The sequence below is a fragment of the Odocoileus virginianus genome, unplaced genomic scaffold (genome assembly GCF_023699985.2).
Source record: "Odocoileus virginianus isolate 20LAN1187 ecotype Illinois unplaced genomic scaffold, Ovbor_1.2 Unplaced_Contig_19, whole genome shotgun sequence".
Taxonomy (NCBI): domain Eukaryota; kingdom Metazoa; phylum Chordata; class Mammalia; order Artiodactyla; family Cervidae; genus Odocoileus; species Odocoileus virginianus.
Genome location: NW_027224336.1, coordinates 309,176 through 331,473, shown reverse-complemented (window position 1 = coordinate 331,473; position 22,298 = coordinate 309,176). Strand labels below are relative to the sequence as shown.

Here is a 22,298-nt window from a genome sequence, read left to right as displayed (position 1 = left end):
TGACCAACCTAGACAGCATATTAAAAAGCAGAGACATTACCAACAAAGGTCCGTATAGTCAAAGCTATGGTTTTTCCAGTAGTCGTGAATGGATGTGAGTTGGACTATAAAGAAAGATGAGTGCTGAAGAGTTGATGCTTTTAAACTGTGGTGTTGGAGAAGACTCTTGAGAGTCCCTTGGACTGCAAGGAGATCAAATCAGTCCATCCTAAAGGAAATCAGTCCTGAATATTCATTGAAGGACTGATGCTGAAGCTGAAACTTAACACTTTGGCCACCTGATGCGAAGAACTGACTCATTTGAAAAGACCTTGATGCTGGGAAAGATTGAAGGTGGGAGGAGAAGGGGATGACAGAGGATGAGATGGTTGGATGGCATCACTGACTCAATGGACATGAGTTTGAGTAAACTCTGGGAGTTGGTGAAGGACAGGGAGGCCTGGTGTGCTGCAGGCCATGGGGTTGCAAAGAGTTAGACATGACTAAGCGACTGAACTGATTGTATTAGTTTCAGATGTACAGCATAGTGATTCAGTATTTATAGATTGTACTCCATGTAACATTATTATAAAATAGCTCTGTGTTTCCTGTTCTGTACATTGCATCCTTGTGATTTATATGTAGTAGTTTGTACCTCTTCCTCCCCATCCCTGATAAGACTCATCCCATCCGCCCCTCACTGCTGGCAACCACTGGTTTGATGTCCATATCTGTGAGTTTGTTTCTGTTTTGTTGTTTTCATTCATTTGCTTTCTTTGTTAAATCCTACTTAAAAGTCAGGGTTTCCCAGGTGGCAAGACTGGTAAAGAATTCGTGTGCCAATACAGGAGACATAAGAGATGTGGGTTCGTTTCCTGGGTTGGGAAGATCCCCTGGAAAAGGGCATGGCAGCCCACTCCAGTATTCTTGCCTGGAGAATCCCATGGACAGCAGAGCCTGGTGGACTACAGTCCATGGGGTCGTAAAGAGTCGGACATGACTAAAGTACCTTAGCACGCACATATAAGTGAAAAGTACAGTATTTGTCTTTGTCTGACTTTTTTCACTAAACATGATACCCTATGGGTCCATTCATGCTGTTGCAAATGGCAGACTTTATTCTGTGTAATAGGTGAGTAGTGTTCCATTGTGTGTGAATGTGTGTGTGTCTGTATGTACGTGTGTGTATATCTACACACACCCACACACCCCGCATCTTGTATATCTGTTTATCTGTTGATGGATACTTGGATTGTTTTCATATCTTGGCTATTGTAAATAAAGCTGCCATAAACTTTGGCAAGGTGCGTGTATCTTTTTGAATTATTGTTTTTGTTTTCTTCAGATATATGCCCAGGGTGGACTTTCTGAATCATAGGGTAGTTATTTTTAGTTGTTTTTTTTTTTTTAGGAACCTCTATACTGTTTTCTGTAGTGGCAGCACCAGCTTACCTTCCCACCAACCCAGTGCATGAGGGTTCTTCACATCCTGGCCAACACTCACTGCTCCTCTGTTTGAGGAGGGCCGTTTTAACAGATGTGAGGTGACATCTTGTTGTGGCTTTGATTTGCACTCGATCGGTGATGTTGAGTGTCTTTCCACGTGCCTCTTCACATCCGCGTGTCTTCTTTGGGGAAATGCCTTTTTGAGTCCTCTCCCCAGTTTTTATTCCGGTTGTTTGTTTGATATTGAGTTGTGTGAATATATTTTGTATATTAACCCATATTAGACATATTATTTGCAAACATCTTATGTTCAGTAGGTTACAAATTTGTTTTGATGATGGTTTCCTTTGCTTTGCAAGAGCTTTTTGGTTTGATGTAGTTCCATGTGCGTATTTTTGCTTTTGTTTCCCTTGCTGAGAAGACAGAGACAAAAAAAACACTGCTAAAATCAATGTGAAAGAGTGCAATTTTTGTGTTTTCTTACATATAGATCTTTAATCCATTTTGAATTTTTGTTTATGGTGTGAGAAAATGTAATTTTGTTTGTTTGCATGTAGTTGTCCAGTTTTCTCAATACCATTTACTGAAGTGGCAGTCTTTCCCATTGTGTAGTCTTGCCTGCTGTGTCATGAATAACTGTGTATATTTCTGGGCCCTCTGTTCTGTTCTGTTGACATGTGTATCTGTTTTTATGCTAGTATAGTCACTTTGTAGTGCAGTCTCAAGTTGGAGCATGATTCTTCCATCTCTGTGCTTTCTCAAGAGTGCTTTGACTATATGAAGTCTTTTGTGGTTCCATACACATTTTATTATTGTTTGTTCTAGTTCTATGAAAAATGTCATGGATAGGAATTTGATAGGAATGGCTTTAAATCTGTATATTGATGTGGATAGTACAGACATTTTGTTAAAATTATTTCGTTCAGTCCATGAACATGGGATATCTTTCCATTTCTTTGTATCATCTTCAGTTTCCTTCATCAATGTTTTATAGTTTTCAGAGTATAGGTCTTTCACCTCCTTAGTTAAGCTTTTTCCTAAGTATTTTATTCTTTTTGGTGTGATTTTAAATGGGTTATTTTCTTTCTAGGCACTTAATGACCACTATAGATGAAAGCTTTCCTTTAAAAATACCCTTGTTAATTTGGCATGAGTTGTGAAACTAAAAATGTTTAGAAACTACATTCTGTTTAGCAACACAGCAGATTTTTGTATGATTCCTTTTTAGCAAACCTGTAACCCTGTTTGGTACCTAACAGGTTTTAAGTGTGGAGCTAAGGCTAAGAGCCAGTGTGTAATGATTTGTGACTCCTCTGCCCGTGCCTGTGTGTGTGTGTGTGAAGTTCTGCTCCAGTGCTATCAGACTTTATCGTTTGTCTATTTGTATCACGGAATCCTTTATTATTAGTGTGCTTGGGTAAGGATAGTGCCTTAAAAATGGCTTCTTCTGTATCTGTAATAATTTTCCCTACGTGGTAATAATAGCTCCTTTACCTCCTGCCTCTGTCATTCTGCTTTCAAAAGGTAAAATTAGCTTGTGGTGTGTAATTTTAGACAGGTGCACTTTTTATTCCTTACCTCTTTCACTCTTATATGGCTGTATATTGTAAAGGCTAGATATTGTTTTAATTAAAAAATGAGGGTTATGAGAGCAAAGTCAGACTTTTGTTAACCTCTATTCAGCGTATTTATATAAGAAAGATCTTATGACAGAATTTCAGACTATTGCTTTATCACATTTGTTAAATGCTTGTGAGGAAAAGCCGTAGGCACTTAAAGACAACTATAGATGAAAGTTTCCCTTTAAAAATATCCTAGTTAATTTAGCATGAGTTATGAAACTGAAAATGTTCATAAACTAAATTGTTTACTCCTTCTTGAGAATGATAGTAATGTATTTCATATATTTCTGATTTTAAATATGAAAACATTATCTGTAATGCAGAATGGTTCTAATTGGGGGTGGGTTGAAAAGAGACATCTTCCAGGATTCATTCCATAAATAATTACGGAGTGCATACCTTGTGGGTGGGTACTGTCATGTACATTGTGGATGTTGGAATGTAGAAAGCAGATACTCTTATATTTGTAAGTTAAATGGCTTACTGATCTGCCTGAGGTAATGGTTTGTCCATGCTTGAAGATATGTAGATGATGCATCATGGTAAGGGAATGCCATTTAATTTTTGCTTATGAACCAATGTAATGAACACTGGATTTTCAGCTGCCATTGATGTGTGTGTCTGGAATAGAGCTGTACTTCTTCAGTCATAAATAAGAAAATAGATTTTGTGCTTGTGATTCATGACTGTCCATTGTGGCCCAGATAATTACCTATTATTACCAGACACCACTTTGTTTTACTTGGACAAACTTTGAGGATGCCAGAAGTAAGACTATGATCCTCTGTAAATGCCTTCAAAATGGATTTAGAAAATTGGGAGTAAACTGAATTGTCTGTCCTAGTTGTTTATGTTTTGTACGTGTGTGTGTGTGTGCGTGTGTGTGTGCGTGTGCACATGCACATGCTTTTTTTTTTTTTTGAGTCCAGAGGTATTTTAATTTCAGTTCTGTTTCACAGCAGGATGAAGCTCTGGAAGGAGGGATCCTGGAGCCTTTTTAGAGAAAGTGACCTGAGGGAGAGAGCCAGTCAGCCAAGAGGGTGGTGGTCAGGCTCTGTTGCCCCACAGCCCTCGCTCTCGCCCCTTGTTTTGTAAATGCGTGGTCGTGTAACCACTGAGATCACTCACAGCACACTGCGCACGTTCGTCTTGATGTAGCACCGCACATGTGCGCTGGACCACGGGCTACTTTTGTTCTGTAAGCTTATGAGCTCCACCTGAAAATCCCTTGCGGCTACATTATGGCTGCTGCACCAGTCAGGAGAGAATAAACGTGTCGGCAGTTCCTACAGCTTCTCAAGTTTTCTTCCAGCTTCTCCGTGCACCTTGCCTACCCTGGGTTCAGTGAACAGTGAGAACAGCGAGATAATTGGCGTAGTTGGTAGATGACACAGTGAGACAGTAACATTTAAACTTGACTTTAAAATATTGGTAAGGATTTAACAAACTTGGAAAGACATTCCATTTAGTTGAAATAAGGTAAATGAAATCAGGAAGGCATAAAAGAACTTGGTAGTTCATAAGAAGTGAGTGGGCTAGTGTAGTTAGTGTCAGATGGATGACAGAGAAGATGAGGATGCCCGGCAGGGTAGACAAGTCTGATTGCAACAGGTTTCAATAAGTGCTGAGGCTGTTGTGTGCACTGGAGACCACTGAGCAGTGGGTGTCATGCAGGTGGTTTTTTAATCAGGAGTGATGATTAGACCTGTAATTTGGAGAATTGATTCTGGTGTTTGCTGAGGGTGGATTGCAGGGGAGGGCTCGTAGGGACAGAGTGACCAGGTAGGCCCTGGCTGGCTTTGGTATCTAGGCAGAGAAGCAGTTGACCTAGCACTCTGCTGGGGGTTCTGACTGCTTGATTCACGGTGTGTGAGGGGAGGGAGGGGAGCGCAAGATAACCTCGGCTTGCATATTTGGTTTATTGGATGAATGGTAAAGTCCTCTGGCCCTACACCTTTTGCTGCTGTTGTTTGCTGTTTTAATTATGTTAAATGAGTTACACAGGCGTGATTAAACCCAGTCTCCAGCTCCCTCGCTTTTTCCAGAGGAGACAAACTGATGGCATCTGGCTCAGAAGCCCAGCCCTTTACTGAAAGGGTTGCTCTCTCTGGTTTGGCAGCCCTGATACTGGGCTGTCATGAGGAACATGTACAGATGGTACTAGGGCTTGTGGAAAGTGAAGACACTCCTTGGGTTTTGCGTCTCCTACCAGAACCCAGAGGCAAAGGCTCATCATCTCCTTGTTGTCCCCCACACCCCAGACTTGCTGAACTCTCTGCCAGCACCACCTCCATGTTTCCAGGCGCCGTGACTGATCTGCCAGTATCTTGATGGTCACTTCTGGATGAAATTTAAAACTCCTTCCCCCTTTTCCCAGAAACACACCTGCTTATTTGCAGCCTTATAACCACTTTGGTTAAACCGACAGTCAGTTCCTACATCGACAGGACAATATAAATCTTGTTTCTTTTGCCTCTTTTGAAGATTTCAAGAGCTTTTATTCTTGGATTGATTCCTTTTCATGGCATCTTGTTCTTTTAAGCATAAGAGTTTTCTTCTTCTGCATATACTTAATTTGGGATCAAAGTTTACAGTACTTTTGAAGGGTGATTTTTTTTTTTTTTCTTTCTGTTATCCAGTGTGTTCATTTGCTGGGGATGCCATAACAGAGTACAGTAGGCTGAAACAACAGACATTATTTTCTCATGATCTGGAGGCTAGAAGTCCAAGATCAGGGTGTCACAGGACTGGCTTCTCCGGAGGCCTTCCTACTGGACCCAGAGGCGCCACCTTCTCCCTGTGTCCTCGTATGGTCCTCACTCCTCTTCTCGTGAGGACGCTGGTCCTGTGGGATCAGAGCCCGCCCTAGTGACCTCGTCTAAAGAGGACGGCCTTTAGAGTCCTGGCTCTTAAACACAGGCACTCTCTGAGGTCCTGCGTCAGGACTTGGTAGAGAAAGAGCCGATTGTCCAGGGCTGCACGGCCAGGCTTTCTCTCCCCAGGGCCTCTCCTGCTCTCCCCACGTTCTGTAAGTAATGACTGTGGATGGCTGAGATCAGAACGGCACTGCACACTGCCTGTGCACGTCATGAGGCGCTTGCTTGGCCACAGGCTACTTTCGTTCTGTAAGCGTATATAAGCGCCACCTGGAAAGTGCTTGGAGTTATGTTATGGCTGCTGCTGACAGCTGCTGCATCAGCCAGGAGAGAAGAAGCATGTCTGCAGCTCCTGCAGCTCCTCGCACCGCCTTCCAGCTTCCTGGCTCACGCCTTGCCTACCGTGGGTTCAACAAGAAGTGTGCACAGTGAGACACAGAGACAGACTTCAACACAAGTCTGGGGGAAGCACTTTAGCCCACACCACCAGCCTTATCTCTGTTTCCTCTGGGCCTTGTTTTAGATCTTTCACCTCTCGCATCTTCCCTGACCACATTACAGTTTTTGTCTGTCCTTGAGTATTTTAGGACAAGGCTGTGACAGCTGTTTGTCTCGTCTGTGCATGGGCAGAATTGGTCTATGTCTGGCTTTTCTCTGGGTGATGTGGCTGCATGAGGCCTTCTTCTCGGGAGGACCTTCCATGTTGGAGTCTTTGGTTCCCTCTTCTCAAGGCGCCTTAGCTTCTCCAGAGTGGCTGTTGTTGCCCGAACAGGGTGGAGTTAGGCTAGAGGGTGGGCACCCTCCTCCCCCCGTGCCTGATGTCCCTGAGTCCTGGTCCTCTCTGTTTAGTCACATCAGATATTGAACTTCTCACCTGGCTGATGGCAGGGTAAAGGCAGGGGCCACAGTCTAACTTATTACCCCATAAAAAGACAGGCATCCAGCAAGTTCTCAGTGCTTTTCCTCTGAGCCCACCTTCCCCTCGTCTTGTGGGACAGGTAAAGTCTTCAGCACTTGAAGAGTTCTCATCATTTACTGGGCTTCCCAGGTGGCGCTAGTGGTAAAGAGCCCGCCTGCCAATGCAGGAGACAGAGACTGGGTTCGATCCCTGGGTCAGGAAGATCCCTGGAGGAGGCTATGGCAACCCACTCCAGTATTCTTGCCTGGAGGATCCCATAGGACAGAGGAGCCTGGCGGGCTGCAGTCCACGGGGTTGCAAAGAGTTGGACACGTGTACTGTGCACTAGGAGTGCTGCTTTGCCGGGATTATCTTCTTGATTGTAGTTGCAGCCCTGTGGAGAGCTCTCTTACCGACTGCAGTGTCTGTACCTGAAAACGGAGTGAATTAGGCTGTGGGAGCACTAGTCAGAGCAGAGCACCTGGCCTCGGGAGCGTCGCCTGTGCTGCCCCACACTGGGACAGTCGGCAAGTCGCTGCTCCTGCCTGTGCGTTGGAAATGTCAGTGTGCTGATCTGAACACATTTAGAAGTTGCTAAGCTAAGTCTAATACGAAAACAAGATGAAATTCCATACACCTATGAGAATGGAGACGTTCTTTAACTTTTAGGAATTTGTTCAGGTCAGAATGTCCTCCTTGAGGCGCTTCCAACATGTACCTGGGGGGCAGAGGTGGAGCTCAGGAGGCCTCAGTCTGTCTTTCCTGTGGACGTGGAAGTCCATCTGCCTGCTTTCCCTCCCCGTACGAGCTCGTGTCCTGGGTTGCTCACGTTCAGGAGGTGTGGCCAGTGGGCTAACCCGCCGCTGGACCCCAGCGCCCATGTATGAAGAAGACGGCGGGGTTTGGCACTGCACGTGTGCCTCTGACATGCCTGGTGGATGCTGGCCTCAGTCAGCACTAACTCTTGCTTTTCTTTTAATAGGTTGCTTCTGTAGCTTGACCTCGTTTCTTCAGCAAGCACAATGTCTCGATCCCGACAGCCCCCTCTTGTGACAGGCATCTCTCCAAATGAAGGCATCCCATGGACGAAGGTCACGATTAGAGGGGAAAACCTGGGGACTGGGCCAGCTGACCTCATAGGTAAGGGCGGGGCCGATGCTGTGTGTTCATAGTAAAGGCATCTTTATGTTGGCAGCTGAAGCAAGATGCCAGTTCACTGTTTGGAAATAATGAAGGTGACAGAAAAACACCCCTGAGGTCTGTGCAGGGCTATCTGGATGGAAATGAAAGAATTATTTGGTTTTCTGATTTTTTGTTAAAATCATTGTTTTATCAACTTTTGCCTGTGTTGTCTTTCTCCTGGTCCTTGAGGCAGACCCCGGCCGTGGGGCGCTGTCTTGCTGCTCAGTGTTGGCTTCTCCTGCCTGGGTTGCCGGTGCAGCTGCCCAGCTCTGCTCCGTCTCCTCGAACGGCCGTCTGTGTTCCTCTTCAGGTCCTTAGGGCTCTTGGAACCAAATCCAGATTCCCTCTACCTGGAGGACCCTGTACTTTCCGCCTGGCCACACCTGGGACCTGCAGGCCACCTGTCTACACAAAGATACCCTTCAGGGTGGGGATCACCAAGGCTCCAGACTTACAGCCACATGCTGTCTGTAAACTTAACACCTGTGGGTAGAGAGCAAACCATCAATGTCATTGTGAGGTCAGTTGTGAACTCTGTGAGGTTGTGCAGATACATTCAGGGTGAGGAAGGGAGGCACCTCAGTATGTGCTTCTGAATATGTATTCTGATTTCCCACTTTAATTTATTTGGATTCAGACATTCTGTTGACTCATTTCTTAATTTATGAAGGAACCAGAGCCTCTTGATGAGGGTGAAAGAGAATGGAAAATCTGGCTTGAAACTCAAAAGATTCAAAAAACTGAGATCATGGCATCCAATCCCATCACTTCATGGCAAACAGAAGGGGAAAAAGTGGAAGCAGTGACAGATTTTATTTTCTTGGGCTCCAAAATCACTGCAGACAGTGACTGCAGCCATGAAATTAAAAGACGCTTGCTCCTTGGAAGGAAAACTATGACAAACCTAGACAGCATATTGAAAAATGGGGACATCACTTTGCCAACAAAGGTCTGCATACTCAAAACTATGGGTTTTCTAGTAGTCCTGCATGGATTGAGAGTTGGACCGTAAAGAAGGCTGAGCACCAAAGAATCAATGCTTTCAAATTGTGTTGCTAGAGAAGACTTGAGAGTCCATTGGACAGCAAGGAGATCAAACCAGTCAGTCCTAAAGGAAATCAAGCCTGAATATTCATTGGAAGGACTGATGCAGAAGCTGAAGCTCCAGCACTTTGGTCATCTGATGCAAAGAGCCGACTCATTGGAAAAAGACCCTGATGCTGGGAAAGATTGAGGGTAGGAGGAGAAGGGGACAACAGAAGATGAGATGGTTGGACAGCATCACTGACTCAATGGACACAAGTTTAAGCAAACTCCAGGAGATGATGAAGGACAGGGGAGCCTGGCATGCTACAGTCCATGGGATTGCAGAGAATCAGACATGACTTATCAATTGAACAACAGCAACATGGTTATATACTAGAGGTTATGAGTTGGCACTTGTTTCTGTTGACGTTGTTTTATGGCTGCCCAGAAATCCCTCGCAGAGGAGAAAGCTGACTGGAGTTGGGTACCACGTTTAGTTATTGAGTCTTGCCTTTCCCAGCTTGTTCTTTTCACTAGTGTTACTTAAATATGTCTCATTTTATGTTGTTTTCTTTAGCTATAGTTTGTGGTTGTTAAGTAAATAAAACTTAAGTTTATTACTCTTATGAAGGTAGTCTTGGTTCTTGACAAAACTCATTCCAGTTTGTTCTTTATAAAAGTGGAAACATCCCTAGAATTCTTGGAAATGACCGTCTAGCTGGCAGTTCTGTCCTGCAGTTTCACTGGTGGCCCCTGAGCGCCCGCGTGGTGCTGCCACAGGCCTGCGTGGGTGCGGACTTCATGCTAGCTTCAGGAGTGTGATTACTGCTGGGCCAAGTGCTTTGGGCTTCTTTAATCCTGCTAGTTCAGCTTTCAGCTTGTCCAGGTATTGCAAAGAAACCATTTTTTTAAAAAGCAGATTTAACCTATGAAATAATTTAAACATTTTTAACTCTGATGACATCTATTACTAGCCAAATAAAACACTTTAAAAACACTTTATTTGGAATTCTACAAGGTATTTTTTAAAAATGTTAGATTTCATGAAGCAGATTCCTTAACAGAATATGCTTAAGAAATAGATCTTATGGTTTTATTTAATTTCCATAACATTTAAAATGACCTGTTTAAATCTGTTTTAAATTATATGATGATGATGATGATGATTATTTTTTTTTAGTTGAAATACAGGGCATATTAAATCTGAGGAACCTTAATAACAGCTACAACCAGATGAGCAAACTATTACTGTGGCTCCTTTCCTTCAGACTTGGACCATTGTCGCTGTCGTGTGTCTGCTCGTCTGGGTGTGTTTTTACAGCTTTGTCTGTGTATCTGAAATCTCCCTTTTCTCAGTTTTAATGTAAGGTAGCTCCCCAACAATGAACTTATATTAGGAACTTAAATACTTTGAGACCTGATATTTATCATTGGGTTATTTCCTTTCTGAAGTTATTTAAATCACAAAATCTTGATATTATAAAATTTAAAAATATCAGCTTATGTATTGACCTAGAGTGATATCAAAATATCCAGCATCTGTAATTAAACAGTTCATAAATTAAAACATTTTCCATTTATTTAAATACATAGTCTGTTGAATGTGTGCACAAAAATGAGCAAATATGTATTGAAGTGTTTTTCAGGCTTATCTTGGACATGGAAAAATGTTCCAGGGGTGCTGACAACTTCTTAAATTGCTTAAATTTTTCATAATAAAAATTAAGTATCAGGAAAACTAATAAACACTCCCATTTTGAAAAATAATTTTGAGTTACGAGTGCATTTTAAAATATGTAAATGTCATCACATTAAAAAAAAATAGAAAATTCTAAAGGAACTTTCAAGAAAAACTAAATTTCTTACATGAATAAATAATAATAGATCTTGTAGGAAAATCTCTGAAATTAATTATTTCAGTTATTATTCACTTAGTCTTTATCTGACTCTTTGCAACCCCATGAACTGCAACACACCAGGCTCCCTTGTCCTTCACCATCATCCAGAGTTCGCTCAAGCTCATGTCCATCGAGCTGGTGATGCCATCCAATCATCTCATCCTCTGCCACCCTCTTCTCCTCCTGCCCTCAGTCTCTCCCATCATCAGGGTCTTTTCTAATGAATCGACTGTTCGCGTCAGATGGCCAAAGTATTGGAGCTTCAACATCAGTACTTCCAGTGAATATTCAGGGTTGAATATTATTTCAATAAATTATTATAATTTATAATTATTTTCAGTAATTATTTCGATAAGTAGAATGGAGTTTTTATTCTTTTATGGTTAATATAGCATTCTTACTAAATAGTGCTTTAAGTTGTAACAAAAGATGACTTTAATCCCTCGCTACATTTTTTTAAACTGAATTTGGCATAAGTTGAGGTGTTCTGGTATCTGATGTTTAAAAAAAATATTACATTTGCCAAACTTGACTGCTAAGCAGTATCAGAAGTTAGATTATGAGAAGAAAAGGTGCATGTGTTTGCCACATACACTTTGGTCTCTTTTCTCCCTGAATGTTTCCCACACTGGTGTGTGTTCTGTAGAGAAGTGTATGGGGGGATGTTGGTGCCCTGCTGGAGCCACGTCTTCCTCGTGTGTTTACTGCCCCACAGTTCATGTGGGGTGGGCAGAGATGTCAGGCATGGGCTGAGCTTTTGGAGCAGAGTGTACTGTAGCGACAGGACCTTTAGGAAAACACTGAGGCAGCGTGGACCGACTCCATTGCGGGAGTGATATGCAGGTATGAAAAATGCACTAGTAATCCAGTAATGCCTGAGAATACTTACTGACTCAGCAGACTCCAGGCTGTGCTTAACATGAAGTTTGTTTTAGTTCCTTCTATAATATTACATGTAACTAAACACCAGGAAAAGTGTGTGCAGACTGTTGTTAGGAAAATGGTAAATTTTTTTTAGAGAATAATGTACACATTTATTAATAATATACTTTAGGCTTCTAAAAATAGCAATAATTTCCTTTCTAATTCCTATGAAAGCAATTTAAGATTCTTATAGAGTAATCTGGAATGCCTAGCCATTGTTATGGTTATTAGTTCCTTATTCCACTGATGTTTGAAGAAAATTAAATGTAATCTAAAGGAAGTCTTAAATATTAGAGAAAAAACAGATGAGACAGAATTCAGTAGAGACTGTAGTTTATTTGCAAATAATATTGGATATATTAAAAAAATGGGAATAACTAATGAACCAGGATATGTTATTTCTGTATTTGCTTTTCAGTTCATGAAAAAGGCCTAGTGACACTAACAGAATTGTCTTTTCATGGACATAGTTGTTGTTTTGGACTTTGTTACAGTGCATGCTTTTACTTTCAGGTCTGACAATTTGTGGGCATAATTGCCTCCTGACAGCAGAGTGGATGTCTGCAAGTAAAATAGTGTGTCGAGTGGGACAGGCCAAGAATGACAAAGGAGATATTATCGTCACGACCAAGTCGGGTGGCAAAGGAACCTCCACAGTGTCTTTCAAGCTGCTCAAACCTGAGAAAATAGGTATCATCTCCTGTGACTTTTCTCTCACGAGTATATTGAAATTGGGTTTTGTCTTTTAAAATTGACAATTGGTAAATTAGTATAAAATTTACTTACTCTCAGATTCAGTTTGTTTCTTTCTTTAGGAATAGGATATTGGTTATAATTTGTGTTACTTTTGAAAAAGTAGTTTACTGAGCTAACAATAAACCCTAAGGATGATAATCCTTAGAAGAAATGTTGTTTTAAGTTCTTTATAAAGTCTGCACATTTAACATGCCAAAATACCAGTTTTAGTTTCTTGATCTTGAATACAATAATGGCATTTCTTTCTGTGATACAAATTAGCCAGTAATATCATCTAAATAATGTTTCATTTTTCTTCCCTTCCTGCGTTTGTGGCCTGGACAAGACGTTGATGGCATAGGTGTGCCTCTCGCCTCCAGATTAGAACAGCCCGCTGCTCCTGCCCCAGGCAGCTCTGGGTTCCCTCTGTGCACTTACCTGCACTTCCTTGCCTGGGGCGGAGCTTGGTGTGAGACAGGACTCTGGATAGTCTAGGGGCAGCCCTCAGCTGTGGCACAGTGCTACCTAACCTGCCTGCCAATGCGGAAGACACAGGAGGCGCAGGTTCAGTCCCTGGGTCAGGATGGTCCCTGGAGGAGGAAATGGCAGCCCACTGCAGTGTGCTTGTCTGGAGAGTCCCATGGACAGAGCAGCCTGGCGGGCTACAGTCCATGGGGTCGCAAAGAGTCAGACATGACTTCTCATACACACAGCCCCCAGCTGGGGGTGGGAGTGCAGTCCCAGGGCCACCTATGCCAGAGGACTGATGAGTTAGGGCATTCAGGGAAGTGCTCAGTGTAACCCCTCACGTGGAGTCGGAGTAAGTGCCCCGTAAATGACCGTTTCAGCTCCTCGGGCTCTCCGCGCGCAGCGCCTCCCTGCTTTGTCTCTGTGGCCTTGTAGTGGCTGGAGCACGGTCCACAGATGAATGCTTAAATAATGTGGCCTTGTAGTGGCTGGCACATGGTCTGCAGATGAATACTTAAATAATGTGGTCTTGTAGTGGCTGGCACATGGTCTGCAGATGAATACTTAAATAATGTGGCCTTGTAGTGGCTGGCACATGGTCCGCAGATAAATACTTAAATGATGTGGAGCTATCACAGGCATACTTACACCTGGGCCATACTTCTCTCATAGTGAAAAGCAAAGAATTTTGCAAGTATTGTTTTCTGTCTTAGAGCATAAAACCTTTCTTTACCATTATATTGTTAAAGTTTTTAATACAGAAATGATTTTTAATTTTTTTAATAAAAATTTGAGGGATTTAAGGGAAGATTCAAAATGTAATTTACACATAGGTACTTGCTGTACTGTGCTTAGCCGCTCCATCATGTCCACGTCTTTGTGACCCAGTGGATGCAGCCCGCCAGGCTCCTCTGTCCATGGGATTTTCCAGACAGGAATACTGCAGTTGCCATGCCCTTCTCCAGGAGATCTTCCCAACCTAGGGATTGAACCCAGGTATCCCACATTGCAGGCGAATTCTTTACTGTCTCAGCCACTAGGGAAGACCTGTACATAGGTATACAAATGTGTATGCAAATACATGTATACATTTTTATATGCACAGTATTCTTATTTTTGCTTAATTTTGTTTAATGTCTTTGAAAACTGAAATGTGAAATTACAAAGTAGGAGCTTGTTTTCAGTTTTCTGGAGGAACCTTTTTGATTTTGTCGAAACATTTTGACAGAATCTAGTACCATCTTGTATCATGTTTATACAGCAGATAAAGAGAACTTATTATCAAGTATTGACTTTATTCTAAAATGCTCTGCCCAGGACTTAGCATGTACAGGCTCAGGAAAGGCTTACGAAACCGCACTTGGGAGCGCCTGGACCTGCACTTCCCTCTGACAGCCTTCTTGCATTCTGGCGCAAATGTGGTGCTGATTGAAACAGAGGGCTCACAAGGAGTCCTGCCACTGGAGGCTGCCTGGGCCCAGAGCTGTTCCTTCAGGGGGCTCTGGCCCCGCCCTGCACTCCGCTTCACCCAGCTCCCTGCCCATGCCCTGGGTCTGAGAGGGGACCCTGGGAAGTGCCTGCCAGGGAGAGTGACAAAGGGCTCAGTCATGTGAGAGAGGGTGCTGCTTTCAGAGATGGCATTTTGTTTTTCCTGAATGTCTCAGTCATTTCTATCACATAAGCTATGCATTCCTTGGAAGGTGTTTGACTGATTTCTTTATATAAGGAATTGTCGGATACTTTGCTGATATACCAGAGTAACTGTACTGCTTATTATTTGTAAAATACATGTGTTTTAGCAGAGCTTTTTCTCAGATGTTAATTTATCTTCTGTATCGAATAATGTACATTACAATAAAGAGCTGTTGTTTCTGCCTTTTTATGTATTTTTAGTGCTTTAATTAAGAAAAAAATTAAAGCTTTTATGCCATCAGATCTTAAAAAATTACTTTGGTATTCATTTTGTGTTAGGTCTTAAAACAGGAAAGCAATATAGTAAGATTTAGACAGTGCCTGGGGGGTGTATATCCTGTTAAGTCTGTGCTCCTTGTTTTGGTAGGCATTTTGGATCAGTCCGCTGTGTGGGTTGATGAGATGAATTACTATGACATGCGCACCGACAGGAATAAAGGGATTCCTCCATTGTCCCTGCGTCCTGCCAACCCACTCGGCATCGAGATTGAAAAGTGAGTACTGCCTCACCTCAGTTGTCTTGCTTTCCACATGCTGAAGAGTTTCATGTGTTCAGGCTCCAGAAACATGCAGGGAAGCACGACTGAAGATGCCTCTGTCGTTGGGAATCAGTGTCATTTCTGGAGCCTGCTAGAGTGAATGTTCCAATTAAAATGTTGGCAAAACCTACCTACCTCTTTAGTTTTTGAGTTTTCATTCTGTGAAGGAAAAATGTATTTTGAAATTTTTAATAACGAATACTTCGAATGATACGAGAGTTAGTGTGTTGTCTGGAGCTGGTAAGTTTAAATATTTAGATGGTATCTGAGATTAAAATAGAATTTTCTATGTGCTTGATTTTTCAGGAAATATTTGACAGTAATTAGACCCAGTGTAGTCTTGTCATTTTGTTTACGTTCTCTACCTGTAATTCATACTTAATTCAGACTTACTTTACCAGAATTACGGCAGGTAAATGGTATCTTTCCAAATGTCTTGGACCAGATCCAGAATTCCTGGTTCTTAATTCCAAGTGCCATGCTCACAGCTTCCACTTCGGTGCCTTTGTCCCTGCGTCTTCCTGCCTGAGCTCCCCTGCACGTCAAGTCCTGATTTGTCTCTTGGCCTTGGCGACTTTGTTGGTGATAATGATACCGAGTGTTGCTCTATAAACACTTCTGCCACTGACAGAGTAATCCCCTAGCCTATTAGCCATAGCTTCTTTAGGTTTCTCTAGGAATGGGGAAGGTTGTCCATTAACCTTTATGTATTTAACCTTCAAGCCTACACTTGAAGACCACCAGTAAGCCACCAGCAGGCTGCTTTTCCCCTGCTGGCATTTGTGCCAGCTGAGAGGGAGGGAGCACGTATGTGTCTTGGGACGTTGTCCTGTTTTGAAAAAGCCCTGAGGTTTTTAAAAGTCAGGTTTTAGTGAGCATGGACTGTTCTGGGTCACAGCTGTGAAGCTCTTTAGCCACCATGGGTCATTCTGGAGGTGTTTTAAGGGTTTCGGTGCCTGATAAATTAAGAGTTTAAGGATTAAGAACATCCAGGAAAGAAAGGTAATTGCTGGGTCTTTATTTGAACAGATTTTCTTGCACAAGGGGACCTTGTGGTTGAGAGTAAATCCTCCAGTGGCCTGCTTCAGCGCCCTGGATTCTGCTTCTTTCTAAGGTCCGCCACATGCAGTATGGAGCAGAAGGGCCCTCTGGGGGGGTTCTTCTGGAAAAGATTCCCACAGGAGTATAGGAATACATTGTGACTTTTGTTTGAGCCTTAGTCCATCCTAAAGGAGATCAGTCCTGGGTGTTCCTTGGAAGGACTGATGCTGAAACTGAAACTCCAGTACTTTGGCCACCTCATGTGAAGAGCTGACTCATTGGAAAAGACCCTGATGCTGGGAGGGATTGGGGGCAGGAGGAGAAGGGGACGACAGAGGATGAGATGGCTGGATGGCATCACTGACTCGATGGGCATGAGTTTGAGTAAACTCCGGGAGTTGGTGATGGACAGGGAGGCCTGGCGTGCTGCAGTTCATGGGGTTGCAAAGAGTCGGACACGACTGAGCGACTGAACTGAACTGAACTAGACAGAACTATCAAAGTTAGGATTAAATTGGTTATTTCCTGTCATAAAATGAACTTACCTTGTGGCTCAGCTGGTAAAGAATATGCCTGCAATGCGGGAGATGTAGGTTTGATCCCTGGGTTGGGAAGATCCCCTGGAGAATTCCATGGACTGTATAGTCCAAGAGATCATGAAGAGTCGGACACGACTGAGTGACTTTCACTATCATAAAATGATTTCCTTGAGTTTAAGTTTGTCCTGTAATCCACCGCAGTTTAATCTCTTTACCTTTTCATGTCCTCTCACCTTTTGATTGTCTTGTTACTGCTGCTGCCACTAGCCGTGAAGGGGGCTTGAGCTCTCTCTTAACTGCCCTCTTCCTTTATTTTATTTTTCAAACCTTAAACTTTATTTTGTATTGGGGTATAGCCAATTAACAATGTTGTGGTAGTTTCAAGTGAACAGTGAAGGGACTCAGCCATACATATACATGTATCCATTCTCCCCCAAACCCCCTCCCATCCTGTAGAGCCCTCTTTCTGAATAGGTTTCAGGGTAATCCTTATGTAATGGTGACCAGCCAGAAGGCACTGAAAGTGCCCGACTCTTTGGAAATGGTTTTTCTTTCTCCTCTGAAGGAGTGAGTTGGGTCCAAGCCCTTCTCTCACTTGGCTCCGGGCCCTCCCGCTGCCTGCAGGGTGACTGGGAGTCTGCAGGCAGGGGCCTGTGTCGGGGCATGTGTTTGAGCGGGTGGGGTGAGGGGGGCGGGTGTGCGCTCACAGCGTATTAGTCAGTGCTCTTCTGCCCAGGAGAAAAGCCTTTTCATGACTTAGGATTTCAGGGTGATAAATTGTATTCAAATCTTAAAATAGTAATATGTACATTCAACAAGTGCTCAAATGGTGATAAAATTTACCGTAATATTTCTTCCAAGCTGTTCCTTGAAAGTTTCAATAATAATTTGCTCAGCCATGGAATAACTAAAGGATAGTTTTAAAAAAGGTAGAAGCTTGACTGTCATACAAAAACAAAGTGCAGACATTTCCAAGCTTTTATTTAATTCATTCATTAATGGGAAAAAACAGTGAAATGTTAAACCAGTTGAGAGGGAATTCCAGGGGGCAGGCAGGGTGGGCAGTGAGGAGTGCTGGGAGCCGCCCCACCGGTCCCTTCTCTGCCCGGTGGTTTCCCAGGTGCACACTCACCTGACAGGAGTGTCTGTGCCAGGCACTCTGGTCTCTGTCAGCCCCTACTTCCGCTTCTGTGACCGCAGAGAGCAGGAGCACCTGGACGGCACACAGTGAGAGGACGGCCCGTTCACAAGTGTCTCAGCAAGAGGAGGAATGAAGAGAGCTTCCAGAGAGCCCGCACATGGAAGGTGAAAGTAGGAAAATGTCACAAGTGTCTCAGCAAGAGGAGGAATGAAGAGAGCTTCCAGAGAGCCCGCACATGGAAGGTGAAAGTAGGAAATGCACTGAGACCAAGAGAAGAGAGCAGTTTGGGCCAGAAAAAGGCCTGTCAGGTTCCTGCTCAGCTTCTAAAGATACTGGCAGGAAAGCTGCATTTGCTTTATTGAAGTCTGACCTCAAATAGAGAAGCCTTATTTTAGAAAAAGGATGGGAAAGGAAAAGCAGATGTTAAAATATGGGTATGGATTTTATTTCCCTGACTCACTTCATATTTTTTAGATAAAAGCTTTGGTCCCTGTAGAGAATGGGGCTGCACTCAGGTTTGAATCCCTGAGAGCATTTCCTCTTACTGTGTCTTTTATTTCTGTTTATTAATGTCATTTGGGGCTGCTTTTATAATTGGAAGATGGGAGACAACCTATTTTTAATTTTTTAAAAAATGTCATCAGAGAAGGAATAACAAGATTTAATTACTTGCTTGTTGAAATATATTAATTGAGAAGATTTGAAGAATTACAACTACTTGTTGTAAACTGCTGTGGTCCTGATTTATTCCCAGACTGAAGTGCTGAGGTCATATGTGGAAGAGGAGTCGGCTCCTGTCTATGACAGTGTGAATGTTTATGGAGTTTCTTGTCCCACAGTCACATGTGTGGGATGGAGCTCGGGGCGCCCTGCAGTGCCTCTGAGTGTGAGCCGCCAGCAAGAGGCAGCAAGGGGCGCGTCTCCCTGTGTGCGCGTCAGGGTGCTGCGGTCTTTCTGCCCACAGGCCTAGCAGTTGGCGTTTATGGGCCTCCTTCAGCTGCCCATAAGGCCTCCATGTTCCTAGGCTTTTAACTGATATTTGCACACACAGTGCCTTGAAACTTATAAAAATGTTGCTAATTACTTGGAAAAAAAAATAACTTTACTTTGAACTGAGACTAGGATTTGCTCGTAAAAAGTCTCTAATATACTGATTGTCACAAATGGGCACTTTTTGCACTGCTTAAATTATGATGGAGACAAACTATTTAAACTGAAAAAAGAAGATAAAAACATGTTCATATTAATAAGTAAAAGCCTTCCCTAGGTTTTATTTCTTGAAAGTCCTCTCTACCTAATAAGAGAGTATTTGTAAGTGAAGCTTTTGGAGATGGTACGTATATGGATGAAGCACAAGCTGGAATCAAGATTGCTGGGAGAGATATCAATAACCTCAGATATGCAGATGACACCACCCTTATGGCAGAAAGCGAAGAAGAACTAAAGAGCCTCTTGATGAAAGTGAAAGAGAAGAGTGAAAAAGGTGGCTTAAAACTCAACATTCAGAAAACTAAGATCCTGGCATCTGGTCCTATCACATCATGGTGAATAGATGGGGAAACAGTGAGAGACTTTATTTTGGGGGCTCCAAAATCACTGCAGATGGTGACTGCAGCCATGAAATTAAAAGACGCTTACTCCTTGGAAGAAAAGCTATGACCAACCTAGACAGCATATTAAAAAGCAGAGACATTACTTTGCCAACAAAGGTCCATCTAGTCAAAGCTATGGTTTTTCCAGTAGTCATGTATGGATGTGAGAGTTGGACTATAAGATGCTTTCGGACTGTGGTGCTGGAGAATACTCTTGAGAGTCCCTTGGACTTCAAGGAGATCCAACCAGTCCATCCTAAAGGAAATCAGTCCTGAATATTCTTTGGAAGGACTGATGCTGAAGCTGAAACCCCAATACTTTGGCCACCTGATGTGAAAAGACCCTGATGCTGGGAAAGATTGAAGGCAGGAGGAGAAGGGGATGACAGAGGATGAGATAGTTGGATGGCATCACCAACTCAATGGACATGAGTTTGAGTAAACTCTGGGAGTTGATGATGGACAGGGAGGCCTGGCGTGCTGCAGTCCATGGGGTCGCAGAGAGTCAGACACGACTGAGCGACTGGACTGACTGACACATGGGAGTAAGGGCATTGCAGTGGAGCTTCTCCCCGCCACGCCCTGCCCCGCTTTTGTATGATCCACCTTTTGTTGGGAGTTACTACCTGGGAAGAGTGTCTTGAGCAGTGAGTTGATGCCCCATGACCTCTAGGTTGTGTCCACAGAGGCTTCATGAGCTGCGCAGCCTGGCCTGCCCCTCATCAGGCTGCCTTCCAGTAGAAAGAAGAGGTGACCAGTTTTCCTGCTCCAGTTAGAAAACAAAGAAAGGTGACAGAGTAGTTCTTAGTATGAGTGTGGAAGGGAAGCGCACTGGAAAAGAATACCTTTTAGAAGTTTTTTAAAAACAGACTTGTGGACTGTGGTACAGTGTTTGTGTTCAGAAACTGTGTGAGACCAAAAGGAAAAAACACACAGTCCCAACAGGCTGACGGCGTTTAACGCACAGAGTAACACGGGGCTGGAGTGAGAGCTGTGCGGACCACGTGTGACATGTCAGGAGAGCCGCACTCTGCCGCTCCCCCCATCTTTCTGCCTGCAGTTGGGAGCTGGAGCGCAGGGGCGTGGACTCAGCCAGGCTGCTCACCCAGCCCTCTCTGTGGGGGCAGGGAACTTTTCTCAGAAGGACTTTTGTTGTTGCTGAATGGGGATCGTCAGGTCAGTTGCCTCTTTGAAAGTGAATGCTGCTGTGTTGAGGACACTCCTGTAGTTTTGAACCTGACCACTGTACCTGGGTCCTCATGGCTAAACCCTTCGCAAGGTGTAATCTGAGTTCACACTGCCGTCTAATGGGGAGCGTGCACTGTGGGGGCACGAAGGTTGTCAGCTACAGAAACGTTGGTTCCTTAGTGGAATCACATCATGTGTTACACATTAGACTCTGTTGCTCGCACTCTCTGGTTAGTGAGTTCAAAGTGTGGATTTAGTTGGTCACTTAGAATATGCCTTGCTGGTAAGCTATGACTTCACGTAGAGGGTCAGACCTTAAGCCCCAGTTATTCTGGACAGAGCTTTAAGTCTCCAGACTTCATGCTCCTCTGACACAGTGCTTCTGCTCTTCCTCATTACCAAGACTGTTAGCAGTTTTCTGCATTCTGAATCTCTCGCCCACTTTCTATTTTTCTAGATTTATAGCTATATATATATATAGAGAGAGAGACATTTTCCGTAAACCTCACTGGTTCTTTCTCTGACAGTAGAAGTACTGGGGCTGTTCCCGACTCTGAAACGGGGTCGTGTAACTCATCATGTTGTTAGCAGAATCGGATAAAATGGTTCTTAGTGAAAGAATCTGTTCAATACAGAGAACCAAGTTAAAGAATAAAGGTGACAAAGTAACAGTTTTGAGCATTTAGTAAGTGTCAAGAACTATTAAGCCTTCCACATGCATCACCTACTTTAATCCTCAGCGTTTCCTTGAGGAGGATACCGTGACCCCGTTGTCCTCATGAATAAATGGCGCCTGAGGGAGGTAAGAGAGCTCCCTCAAGGTTGTTCAGGAGCTCCGTAAGCCTGCGCAGACAGCCCTGCGCTGCCGCCGCCTCTGGCTGTGCTCCCCCCGGCGCATCGCTGCTTCCGGGGCGTCACCCCCTGTCAGCTCTCTCTGGGTCTTCTGTCTCACGTTCTTTTTGAGGTGTTTGTGTAACAGGTCTTATTTTGGGGTAGATTCAGGATGCCTTCAGCTGTAAGTAGTAGAAAACAAATTCGTTGTGCTGTAAGCAAGGAAGATATTTTTTATTTCTCATAATATACGAAGTCCAGAGATGGTGGGTTCCACAACTGGTTGAGTCAGGACCCAGAAGCATCACCGAGCTATGAGGAGCCTGGCTCTGCCGTCCTTCGCCCGTGGTGGCACAGGTTTCCTCGTAGCTGCGGAGGGGCTGCAGATAAGGGACTGTTCATCAGCATCAGCTTTCCTTGAGCTTGATCTAGACATGTTCATAGAAACGTGAGTGCCGTACAGATCTGCCTGGGTCGGCAACCATCGTTAGCATCAGTGTGTCTTAAGCCAGCTTTCACATAGGTCCTTAACAGAAAGCATTTTAACAGGTTGATTTACTGTTTTTAATGTCAGTGTACCTAAATTTTGTCTATTGGATAGCAAATGATTTCTATTTGGATAGATTTCATGAAGTATCAACTCAGCCTCTTTAAGCTTTATGTTCTTTTATTGATATGATT

At 43.5% G+C, this 22,298-nt stretch overlaps 1 protein-coding gene across 4 annotated transcripts in view; it reads left to right on the top strand.

Annotated features, from left to right (window-relative positions):
• EXOC2 (exocyst complex component 2) overlaps nucleotides 1-22,298 on the top strand; it is a 118,486-nt gene that overhangs the window by 15,982 nt on the left and 80,206 nt on the right. For all 4 annotated transcript variants that reach the window (XM_070464149.1, XM_020884222.2, XM_070464151.1 and 1 more), the window contains exons 2-4: nucleotides 7,804-7,961; nucleotides 12,365-12,541; nucleotides 15,114-15,240. In XM_070464149.1, coding sequence (XP_070320250.1) covers nucleotides 7,844-7,961; nucleotides 12,365-12,541; nucleotides 15,114-15,240 — 422 coding nt within the window. In that variant the 5' untranslated portion in view covers nucleotides 7,804-7,843. The remainder of the gene's footprint in view (nucleotides 1-7,803; nucleotides 7,962-12,364; nucleotides 12,542-15,113; nucleotides 15,241-22,298) is intronic.